At 34.2% G+C, this 13,269-nt stretch overlaps 1 protein-coding gene across 4 annotated transcripts in view; it reads right to left on the reverse strand.

Moving 5' to 3' along the window:
- Window positions 1-4,457: 4,457 nt before the first annotated feature.
- LOC142972511 (uncharacterized) overlaps window positions 4,458-13,269 on the reverse strand; it is a 107,782-nt gene continuing 98,970 nt past the window's right edge. For all 4 annotated transcript variants that reach the window (XM_076113712.1, XM_076113715.1, XM_076113714.1 and 1 more), the window contains 8 exons: window positions 10,693-10,861; window positions 9,607-9,716; window positions 9,052-9,164; window positions 8,123-8,259; window positions 7,690-7,842; window positions 7,153-7,333; window positions 5,556-5,695; window positions 4,458-5,463 (listed from right to left, as the gene is read on the reverse strand). In XM_076113712.1, the coding sequence (XP_075969827.1) occupies window positions 5,192-5,463; window positions 5,556-5,695; window positions 7,153-7,333; window positions 7,690-7,842; window positions 8,123-8,259; window positions 9,052-9,164; window positions 9,607-9,716; window positions 10,693-10,861 (1,275 nt within the window). In that variant the 3' untranslated portion in view covers window positions 4,458-5,191. The remainder of the gene's footprint in view (window positions 5,464-5,555; window positions 5,696-7,152; window positions 7,334-7,689; window positions 7,843-8,122; window positions 8,260-9,051; window positions 9,165-9,606; window positions 9,717-10,692; window positions 10,862-13,269) is intronic.

Below are 13,269 nucleotides of genomic sequence, written 5' to 3' on the forward strand. Positions count from 1 at the left end.
GGATTGTGTTGACTTATTTGTTTGGTTATTGTTCCCAATGAGAGCAAATTATGAGGGACTTCTTTGAATATGGACCGAGCTTTGAATCGCGTATGTTTTCGTTATTTGGCTTAAATTGCTTCATTAGGCCAGTAGGCACAAATATTCTGTTAGATTTCCGTATAATTTTTAGTATTAAACCAACTTAATTTTATCTTGAAATCCATCTTGTATCGTATGGATATAGGAATCGGTGACACCGTAATATAGTAGAAATATTTTTTGTGAGATAATCAGGTGACCCATGGTCCTAAAGGGTCAGAGCCCATTCGTCCCCTAAAATTCGTCCCCTAGTATAAAAGTTGTAGATTCGGCCCCTACATAGGTGCCCATTGGTCTCCTGGTAGGGGACCAATTAATATTTTAATAAAAAATATTATTTTTAAGGTACCCATTCGTCCCCTCTAATATGTATATATGCAATATAAGTTAAAGATTCGGCACCTATTCAGGTGCCTATTGGTCCCCTGAGATAAAATTAGCTATATTTTACATAAGAAACGGTTAACATAATACACTTGTGAACAGTTTATTAACGGAATTAATTTAATAAATCATAACAGATCATTGAAAAAAGAGCTATGATGAATGATAATCCGTCATGATAATAATATAACCTGTCGATAGGCTTACGATGTAAGATTGTCTCACTACGAATGGCTTGTTAAAAAATCATCAAAGGATCAGGTGCAAAGGGGTGTCCACACAAATAATCGGACTCCTGAATCGATTGAAAATGAAGCGAGAATAAATCGCATAATAAGGCAATTTTGTGAAAATCAAATTTCACTAGGCCACTGCTTGGAAAAGCTATGCATATATTTATTAATTTAAAATGAAAAAACAAATATAAGATTAGTTTTGTACTAAAATAATGTTGATTTGTTTAATCTTCAATAATTAATGTTATTTTAGTCATTTTTTGTTATTGTAGTTATAGTTTGTTAGATTCAATCAAGACTGATTTTTGTAAAAGAGTTGTATTTTGTTAGTTTCTACTTAGGACATTGTGATTTTGTATGTGTTAATCTTATTTGAAATAAACATGATATCTACCGAAATACTATATTTTTTATTATAGCCTTTTCTGCGCGACTGTACCAGGACTACCAAGCTGCAGTATACACATATACATGTACTTATATTAGAAGAATGAATAAAAATAAATATTCTTCAGGGGACGAATGGGCCCCTCAAAAGTTCCAGGGGACGAGTGGGCACAGGGTGCGAATCTTAGGGGACGAATGGGCTCTGACCCGTCCTAAAAGACTGCTTTTTCACGATCATGTTGAATTCAAGAACAAATTAAACCTTCTTCATTGATGATATTATAATTAATACAATTAATCGATATACCACATTATTATCATCAAGTAAGTTCTTTAAATGACTGCGTATTCGTAGCCTCATCCCCTTACACGAATCATTCCTGTGCTGTGTCTATTCCTATATTTGTTTTCATAAACCTATTCAAAATTTCCTCAATTTCTATAAATAAAATTCTAAATCGACAATATTTTCAAAAGATCGTAACGCGATCAATCTTTGGTAAAGCACCGTATAAACAACGATGTAATTCTATGGATAACGTATGACCCGTTTACTCTGTGGAGCCCCTTCGTGCCTCGGAGAGCACGTTAAGCCATCGATCTCGGTTTTTCCAACACCTACGTGAGTAGCTTTTGTTAAGTCTGCATGATAAAGCACCCGTGTTATACCGTGAAATGTCCTGATTAAAACACCTTTCCTTTATAGATTACTGTGTTAGAAGTTTCATTCTTACTGAATTTTTCTATCTCGCTTTTTCTTGCTTTCTTTTCTTTCTTTTAAAGACAATTGCTGCACTAAGTATTGCGCTTCTGTCGCGGGGACTTTCACAAACATACATATATAATATCACGCCTTTTTCCTATAGGGTAGACAGATACCAAAGAACACCAAAAAAAAAAACGTGAAGGCTTTAATTCTCTGCAGCCAGTTTTAATGTGGCACGTTTAATGTAGATTTTAAGACATTAAAATACATCCCGTCACACGTAAGGTTTTTGTATGGCATGCTTAGAATCTTTAGTAAAAACTTTAAGCACTATAAAACTCGAGAATTAGTACAATGGGTTTATGTCAATGAAATAAAAGATCGTATCGTAGTTAAATTTTTATTTAAACCGAAATTAAATAAATACACCTTTACAGCAAAATTTCAATATTAGATTTAAATTACCTACGTTATATTTATTTTAAATAATAAATGTGACTATCAACTGTTGGTACAGGGATACACATTCACAATTGAAACATTGGTATATTGCTTCGAGAAATTCAGATTACAAAGGGTCTTACACTATGGTTATGATACAAGCATTCGTACAACAATTAAAGGGTAACAATGCATATAAGTTTATATAAACAACACACATATATAACAGTGAATATATAAAATTCCATTATGACTTAATTCTAAATTGATATGCTTGATCTTATGGTCCGTGGAGCTTTTGAGTACAATGCTACCACCCTCACGATATGTTTTATGCTGGTTCTTTTTATATAGATTATTTTATAGTATTTTATGTAGAATATAAAGTGATATATAGTGTAATGTTGATCCATGAAGATTGAAAGATGTTTGTATATAATATATTATAGTATTTTTATGTGTAGTGAAAGTGAACCATGAATAGTGATTGATAATTTTCCTTATAAGTATAGTGAGATACATTGAAACTATAGTAAGTTATATAGTTTTTAGATAAATATTTATAACTTTTTAGATACTGTCAGTGACGTTTTTCTTCAAAATCCTGAGTATGTTATAATATATTTTAGTTTCGCGTTTATAGTTCATTTGTGTGGTTGTGTGTTTGTATGTGTGTGCGTGTATCTGTACTGTGTGTCTGCGTCTATGTATGTCTGTGGGTGTGACAGTATCTCAAAAGTTAAAACAAACAATTAACCTTAACTTACGTCGGATTTCTTAGAAGCAAGACAATACGAATATCAGAAAAGTGCAACACGACATATAATATCGAAAAACGTTTATGAATATCGATTATTATATTTGATATATGAGACGGTTTACTCTTAAATATAATCAGGTTTTCTGACCATGATAAATGTATTATATAAGTGCTATATATCTGTATATAATGTGCACAAACCGCTATAATATATGAACAATGAATGTAAACATCGAAGCATCAACATTGATAATAATAAAATGGATTTCTAAAATGTATCAATGTATGCAAATTGGTTACAAAAGTAACCAATCTCGCGTCTTACATAATTAACACATTTTTATTCTAAGATATGGTTACGATATAAAGGAGAAATTAAAGTTTTGGTCGTCCAAAGATTACCCCTGGATTCTATCACATCTGATGTGCTTATGAGCCTTTTTAATTAGGAATAATTACTCCAAGAAACTACATTTCCTATCTTTTCAGATCAGAAATATGAATTTTTTTTCGTGCATATTAAAGTTTAAACTTTAAATCTCAATATTTTATTTCCTGACCAAATACACCCAAATCCATACAAAATGTTTCTCGTTTTAACATTTTACGAGAGCACGAAATGCAAAGTGCACCTTACCCGCTTTACATCATAGAAATAACTTCCCAACCTCCGATTTCAAGTTTCCGTAGCCAAATTGTTCATCACACCGTTAAAAGTACATTTACAAGCGAGCATTGTGCAGGCTATGAGAATTTAGACCAAGGTTTCTTCTACAGCTTACCTCAAATGTTATATAATATTCATTTTAAATATTTTGTATATTTATTCTTATAATTAGTAATTCAGACTAAAGGATATGTTTTTGGTTACATTTTTATCACTCGATAATGATTACACATTGATTAGTGTACATTGATCACAGGGCTCAGAACATTTTTTTACTTTTTCAATGAACTCATGTGACCAGGTTTCATCTACACCACAGGGTCACCGAAGCAAAGGAAAAATGTTCAAAGTCACATTTATTACTCCACTACTTACTAACGATAAACTTTAACATCAAATTTTAACTAAACATAAAATCATTTAAAGCTACAAATATTAAAAGACTCCGTATTAAGCCTGTTAAAACATAACTATAAAAATAAAATTACTTCTACAACTTTAAAATGTCTAAAATAATAAATCTATTTTAAATTATTGATTTTATAATAAATCATACAAAATAATTGATCGCCTAAAATCCAAAAGTTTTAAATTAAAACAGCGTTTTATAGAATTTCATCTAACACTTAACTACTTAATACTAGTTCTACATCAATCGAACATTTATGGGCTCTAACTATGTAATATAATAATCAAGATAACATATTCGTATCATTTCGAAAGCTAACGTAACTGCTCCTGAACAAGACATAGCGTACATAGAAGTTTCAACCGGCAATGTTCCTTTGCTATATAAGAGAAGTATAATATATCATATTATATGTATGTATGCATGTGAGGTATACGTACCTCGAGCCCCACTTACATGTATCATAGAGTAATATCGTAATAGTCAACATTGTAAATACGTAAAAGCTTACTAATAGATTACATTGTAAGGCAGGGGTAAACGATAAAAAATATTAGAAATTCTCCTTGAAATTCATAGGGCATTGTAAATTACAAATAAAAATGTTCATGCTAAAGACCGTGTAAAATATCTAGCTCATTGTGAAATCACATTTTTTGACGTTTTTACTTAAGTTCCCTTCTGTCGGGGCTTGCTACGACCATTAAACGACAATGAAACACATCTTCAGTGATACCTACTAATACTAGAATGCCTGCTGTTAGATCGTGTAGTTACCTACATTCTGGTACATTACTATTAGTAAGGCATACCGTAAGAGGTTTTTACTACATTGTAAAAATACTGTACCACTAACTTACCGCTCTTGAAAAACGACCATCTTCACTTACCAAGCTACCGCTCCATATATACTACATTTTTTGTTAATCAGCCCAAATTGATATGTATCGTAGTTTATTGCACAAATTCATCACTTTACGAAGATTTGAACCGAAAATACGAACGTTGCGAAGAGGAACGTCCCGAGCCATCCGGCCACAGCTGGCGCGGGGGTAACGCTTCGCGTGAAATTAAATTAGGATTAACTTAGGAGTTAAATAAAATATAGTTTATGATTATTCTAGAGCCACCTAGCTGCGACGACGAGAAGGGCGTTGGTCGCGAGGCTAATGGCGGGGCGAGAGGTGGGCGCGCCGGAGGTGCGTCCGAACGGCGGTTTCCTCTTACAGTTCATCTTCTCGAGGGGCATCTTTGCCACGCTGTACTCCCGGTGCTCAGACACCATCGTACACATGGTCCGTTTCTTCTGCATCATTTCGTCGTCCCTGTCCCGGAGACCAGCGAGCCAGGCCTCGTACCAAGCCAACTCACAGTCGCATATCAGTGGGTTATCTACGAGAAAGACAATAAACATTAGATCGGAAATACTAGGTATCAAAATTAATAAATCGAATTTTTCAAACGTGTCTATTGTAGTTACTGACCCATAATATCAACCACTCGAAGCGTATCCAGTATCGGCTCCATAATTTCTTCAGGGATGTGTTGCAGTTTGTTATTCTGAAGATTCAGCGTCTCCAAAGAGTTGAGGTTATCGAAGCCCATAGTCGGCAGCTGGTGGATCCTGTTTCAACAAAGTTCTTGGAATTAGTCAAAGTAGTTAAAGTTGTCGGAACTGAGCTGCAATTCGATACTCGAGAGTGGAAAGCTAAGTAAAGTACAATGTAATCTATACGAGCGACGTGAACGTAGAACATAGTACAGATATTCCCCTTGAGGATTTTTTGACTTTATTAGTTTGGTGAATACATCGTACAGAAACTTGAAGTGAGGTTATCTTGAACTGTAGCTATACATCGCGTTAATTATATAGATGGTTTGGAAAATGTATTTTAATTTAATAATTAACGCTTTTAATATAAAGATAATCAATAATAAAGCACAACAACAAAGAAGTTCATAATTCATTGAAACTCGCAGCGCCAACACAAAGAGCGCCTGATAAAAAGTTTTTAATAAAATTAGCACAATCGTCGATATCAAAGCGGATAAGATAAAATTATTCCCCTCATCGAGCAGGTTGAGTGACGTGACCCAAAAATCGAGGCTCACGACACAAATATTAATATACAGACTTAAAATATAGAAGGTAAATTAATCAAACTCGAACACTACCTCACAAATGAGAAATATTTATTAAATCGTAAAGCCGTAATAACTCTCTCTAACAAAATTTACGGCTTGAATACAGAATATTAAGCTAGAATATTTAACACGGAGAGTTGAATCCTTAAATACGTAAGACATAAAAGCAAACATTACTTGAATTATTTACTTGCTACTTTATATTTTTCATCCTTTTTTACGTTTTCGAGATTTGAGAGACGAATGGGCTATAAAAGCTTTATTCCGATGTTTTTTCATACATAATGCGCTCGTAATGAACATTAAAAACGCATTATTCATGTTGCATGTGTTTTATGCGAGATTATAAATATTCAAACACACTCAACAGTAAAAATAAATTTTATAATGGGTATTAACTATAAAGGAAGCATTTAACCCAGTTTAAATTAAACATCTAACATTAACTGGCTGAATTGGGACAAGTTTAAAATCTTTCTGATAAAGAATAAGTTTTTCGATGAATATATAATACGTTGGGCATGATAATACCTCATATTATTATGTTGGTCGTGACTTTAACAATCTAACTGCATAATACTAATTCAACTCTTTTCCATGACATTATAGCCCAACAATTCAGTAGAGAGCCTGATATGCAAAGGTGCGTGGGTGGAGGAGCTACACAAGAGTAAAATCTTCAGTCACTTACTGGCTTGTCTGCTACAGCTAATCATACTTATTATAGGACAGATATTCACAGATTATTTATCTGATAAGCACCCCTGACGGGCGTCGTAGAAACTTTTTTGGCAGCACATTCTAAATGTCAAAATGTCGATAGCTAGCCGGTTGTCGGTAGTCGATAGTGGTAGAGAATCGAGATATTGGATACACCGTGCATGCCTAGTCTTTCCACTAAGTTGTTTGAATCATCATGAAGCTATTAAAACTTACATATTCTTCTGCAGGTTGAGGAAGGTGATGGAGTCTCCGTATCCAGTGAAGGCGTCCTCGCTGATGTAGGTGATGTTGTTGGAGCGCAGATCCAAGTGACGGAGACGGTGCAGCGGACGAAGAGCTTCTGAGGGTATCTCGTGCAAACGGTTGTCGCCAAGACGTAGGTATTGCAGGTTTTCTATAATATCGTTATAATATAGTAATAGTGAACAACTGTTTTTTTTTTAATTGTATGTACATATATTTAATTGCTGCCAGCATGCAGCAAAGTATTTTTTTCTTAAGCATTATTATATTCTTCCACAGCTTGGCTCTTGTTTGAGAATGAAAGAGAAGAGCTGAGTGTATAGTCTTTTATATGTACTTTAGGTAATATTGTTTGCTCTTTAACTACGCAATTCAGAGTTAACGGGCCGTTCCTAATTCCTGAAAGGAATCGCGCAAGAACTATTTTTGAAGTCCATGGAACTCAAGAGCAACTACAAATTCTGGTGCTTAAAAACCAAATTAAATACTTCTTCTATGTATTCTCACCTTCAAGTCCAGCAAAGGCAGTTTCATCAATCCTCTGAATCAGATTGCCTTCCAGCTCCAAGGAGTTGAGGAACGTCAGATGCGAGAATACCTGGGCGGGTACTTCGCGCAACTGGTTATGAGCCAATCCTAGCGAGTCTAGGTTACGCAAACCTACGAAAATACATTAATTACAGAAAGTTGTTACAAGGATACAAACGGTTTTTTAATTAATTCAAAAAAATGCCTTCTTATATTATCGTTTTTGTTTAATTTTATTTTCTCTTCACACAGTCATTAGCGATTTAACTTTGGTCCATTGTTAGGACTTCAATTAGTTTTGACAATTGTTTCTCAAGCATATATTTTTAACGACAACAAACGCGCTCACTTCATATCGAGTGACGTTTTAGTATTAGTAAAGTAGAATTATATTTAGTTGACAGCAATTTACCTGCAAAATCTCCTTCAGAAATAGAGCCGATTCTATTCTCCTGCATTTCAAGCTTTTTCAAATTCTCGAGCAACGCCAGCGCTTTCTGAGGCACCGCTGTCAAGTCGTTACCGCCAAGATTTAACCGCTTCAGTTTTCTATAAAGAAACAATCTATTTAGTTTTAGGAAATTAAGTGCCTTTGTTTTGTAACAACTCTAGAGAATAATATTAATATTTCAATGTTTACACACACGCAACCGAGAATTCGTTTCAGTGGGAGGCAAATCGACCATTAATCAATAATAGGTACGTTATTCCTGTTAAAAGAATCCAAATTCAACTATTTTCTGATTCGCTGAAATGATCTAACTATTATTTTGTAGGTATATTGAAAGTGACAGTACAAATAATCAAAACAGATCGAATATCGGAAGCAAAATTCTGTGAAAACTACACAATAGAACTATTAATAAAACAACCATTTCTGTTTATTTACGTTTCCAAATATTTCGAGCTTGTTCAGTGTGGATAAATATATTACCCTGTTTGTCCACTGATAATTACGTACCGAAATACATGATATCTCCATAATAAATTATTTGGTTTAATTTATATGAAGTTTTAATACTATGACGAATTTACTATTGCAATATTTACTAATGAATTACGTGATCAATCATTTTCCATAACAAATTAGGTTCTACTAATTTTTTAACCATTATAATATCATTATAATTAGGTCCTGCTAATTAGGTTGGAATTGGTATTTTCATGAAAATGTAACAGGTGTAAAATATATTACTGAAATAATATCAAGACCATATACATATTATTATGTATATACTTCGTTAATAATATATACTCCAAAAATATATGAGTACTTCATTTCTGCACGAGTATTTGATAAAAATGAAGTCAGTAGAAATCTGTTAATGATATAAAACTCACTTCTCCAATCCCTTGAAAGCCTCGCCGTCAACAACAGATATCCGGTTCTCGTACAGCGTCAATATCTCCAGTGTATCCAAGCCCATGAATGCCCTGTTGTGCACCGCAGTCACCTGTGAACACCGCTCCTTATAAATCATGTGCACTGAGCCTTAGGCGACCTCTTTATTTTTAACTCCACTTTATATAAAACATATCAATAAAAGTAAATAACTAGACCAGAAAACCGAAAGGGAAAAGTCAAAATATTTGCCAATACCAAAAGTTATAGCCAAACGTAAATTGAGTTACAGACAAAATTTTACTAACTCTCAACTCACGTATGTTCAATTTTTAGTTTAATAGTATCCCTAGCGACTAAATTGGGCAAACCCTGTCTAGAAACTTTGAGTAAATCCAGACTACATCTGATATTTTCACTTCTACTTTATTTTACCTTTTTCTCGCGACAGTCGGCCTTAATATCTCCCTAATTGTCTTTCTAACAGACGTGTACAGGTATTCTTTGGCAAAATCGATATTTATCTGGAACAATACGTTAAAAGCCAGTCTCACCTTGTTATGGTTCATGTTGAGAATAAGTAGATGATTGAGGTGCGTGAATGAGGACGTAGGTATTGTCGCCAGGCTGTTCTGCGACACGTCAAGTTGAGTCAGCTTGTTACCTGAGGGTATTGTCATTTATTGAGTTACGTTTACACGTTACGCTAAAAGTTTCGTGTCATGCCTCAAGACTTTATTTTGGGTACAAGTTTATACCACATCTTGCTTCATTCATCATAAAGTTTGAGTGTCTTACAAAATTGTATAAATTAGATGTTGGTAACACTTTTGAATATTAACGCCACAGAATCAGACTTCGAAATGCGAGTGTTTAGAGAATGTAACAATAGGAAAGAGGTTCTGAATTGTTAAGAGAAATAAAACGATGTAAACCACTTTACTATCATTACAACTGGCTGTATAGTCGACATAGTACCTACTTACGACCTACCTGTGGCGTGAATAAAGCGGCACAGCTGGCAACATGCCAGGGGGAGCGATCCCAGTCAAGTAACAATAATAAAAATGGTTACAAAACAAGTGAAAAGAGCATTGTCGATGTTGCTCGAAGCAAACCGTACATCAAAGCAAGCGAACCACTAGACATTACTTTTTATTCGACTGCTAAAGGTTTCTTCTGTAGATTTCAAAATCTTTTGCAAGATCTTGGTCAAACTTTAGAACAATGCTACTTTCTGTTTAATATTTTGTAGATTTTATTATTCTTTCTCTTAGGTTTGTCAATACCCTAAATTAAGACTCAAAACAAGGATTTAAAAATTAGGTCAATAAAGTCTTTAGGCTTAAGCTGCATGTGCCATTGATACACCTATATTATTCAACTTAATTCTGAGGCCTTCTCTAATCAACTTCTTTGCGTACTTCGGTCTTTCACTACAAAAGATCCCTTCCTCATATTATATTTTCCTGTCTATCACGACTTATACTATCACGACTTATTCTTTCCTAAAAAAAAGCGCTTTAAAAAGTTTCCCATCACCTAATTCTATAACTATGACCAACTATTTCAAACTTAAACATTATTTATAATAGTCGTAAGTATGACTTTGTTTACAAACAAGTCATATTGAAACTTACCAATAGAGCTGAGGGACGAGTCTTCAATGACAGCCAAGCTGCTGTTATGAACGGTGAGATGACGGATGTCCAGGCCGAGGAATATGTACGAGGGCAGTTTAGCCAGGTTGTTGTGACGCAGCTTCAAGTAGAAGATTATCGTCGGCTTCGAGCGGAGCGCGTTCATCGCCTGAGCAAAAGAATAACGATTAATCAAATAATTTACAGCGGCGATTCTCAAATACCACCTGACACAACTGGCCTAGTTATAGATAATTTTTTGTATGATAACAAGATCTGGGCCCCTAACGGGTGCCGTATGAACTAACTATTCGGTATATTTTAATGCTTTACGAACTAACCGGTCAGTACATTTTAGATGTCAAATTCCTGATAATTGTTAGTACCGACTGTAGAGAATCGTGCTACAGTTCAGTACAGTCATGTTGTAATTAACTTCTTATTTAAACTGGTGGCTACTATTTATAATTTAAAAGCGGTGAGCAGTTTACCTGTTTTGCGAAACTAACCTAAAACCTCGGTACTTGCAATCGTATAATACCTTCTGCTTAAACCGAAGTAGTGCTATTTATTAAACAGTCTAAGCAAAATAAAATAAAAATTCAAGTCACTTTTTCAATAGAATCACATACTTCAGTAATCTTGACTAGACCCGATGGTAACATTCTAAATATAGAGTCTCATTTCCGAGCTTTCACAAGGACGACCAGCAAACGAATAAATCTCCGCCCCTACATGGCCTCGGTCGAACTAAAATAATACTAATTTGAAGCTGAGAGCCCATTGCCATTGACGTAATGTAAGGGCACATCAAATGAATTTGTTTGTACTTCAAAAATGGCTTAAAGGTATCACAATAACTAAAATTAGAAACAGGAATGCATTTCAATTTGTATTAACAACATTTTATTAACAACATGTAAATAAATAACAATAATTTGAAAAAATAGAGTAAAAAATATTTTCATATTCAACTCTTGAGAGATAAGCTATTTCATAAAAACAAGTCAGAGGAGCTATTTTTTACCACAATCGACTATCAACGACCGAGTAGCTGTCAAGACATTTTGAACGGAAAATTGATCAGCGCCCCTAGCGTATTCCACAAGAACTATTTAAACGTCAAACGTTCATAACTCAATAGTACCGGATGCAGGAAATCGCGCTACAGATATATCGGACACATTCAATTCTACCATTTCAGACTGGCGTTAATAGATCAATCGGTCAGGACTTAAGGCGAAGATATGCCACAGAAACGCAGCAGCTTCGTGGAATCGTGCATTCAATAGTCATCAATAACATTCAGTTTACACCGATCTGCGATAGAGGGATCTATTGAATGCATTGTTGCTTTAGTTGCTAGGACAACATGTACGTATTTTCTTATATTATATAAATACGTTAAGTCAACGTTTATTTGTAGAACGTCGGTCCAGTCTGCAGCGCTATTGTTAAGTTGACACGCCTCTGCGATATCTCAGTATAATGTCATTTGTATTGCTCAGCAATCGTTTCTTTTATATTTTTTTTCGTTTCTGAGAATTATTGTGTCTGACAGCCTGCAGCCATTTTGTTTTTATTAATAATCTAAAACAATTTTGTGGCGACTATCTACTACTATCAACTCAAAAAAACTGATCAGTGCCTCTAGCGGAAACCGTAGGAACAATTTTTACAGAAGGTACGTTTTAAATGTCTATCTCTCGGTATTCAATAGTACCGACTGTAGAAAATAGTGATGCACCATGCAATGTCACTAATTACAAACACAAATTTAATTTTCGCTCATTATTTTTTTATTTCTAATTGCTCAGTTCTTTTGGTAGAATAATTTCAGTTGGTATAGAGTTATAGACACAATGCGCAGGATACAGTGTTAAATAACTAAGTAAAGTTTTACGGAGAAAAATGGCGCAGAGCCAAAGTTTTCCTACTTTGATAAGGCAAACATTATCTCAGTGTGTGACTAGAATAGGTCTTAATATTCATGAACTAAGTTCAGATGCATGCCTACACTGTTTCTACTAGATACGGTGATTTTATGTTATTATTCAAAATTATGATTATAAAATAGCTTAGGGTCGAATTATTAATTATTTTATTTTATAAGAATATTTTTGGTCTATGGTCCGTTGACGTAACATTGTCTAAAATTTTCAATTTTATTTCCAAAATTATATTTTCGCAATATTTTGGATTTAATAAGCAGTAAATACATAATATTATACAATTGTCTTTGTTATGGAGGAGGGCGACCTCAGTGATGACGATAACAAGAATAAAAAGGGCGACAAGAGAGCCCGGGATAGTGGTGACAGCAGCGAGGATGGCTATATCACGGTTTGTAGGAGAAAGCAGAAGAAGTTGTTCAGAAGTTTTTCAGCTGAAAATAATATAAATTCATCTGAAACATTCGTGGATGCTGAGGAAAGTATGCGAGTTGGAGGCGAATATGAAGTATCCTTGTCATCGGTACAAATTTTACCAAAGCAGATGGCTTTGGCTCGACTTATTCGTGATCAAGGTATTATGAACATCATTAAAATTAAATATAAAAGCCCGTATAAAGTATTT

Source organism: Anticarsia gemmatalis, chromosome 4 (genome assembly GCF_050436995.1).
Source record: "Anticarsia gemmatalis isolate Benzon Research Colony breed Stoneville strain chromosome 4, ilAntGemm2 primary, whole genome shotgun sequence".
In the NCBI taxonomy this organism is placed as follows: domain Eukaryota; kingdom Metazoa; phylum Arthropoda; class Insecta; order Lepidoptera; family Erebidae; genus Anticarsia; species Anticarsia gemmatalis.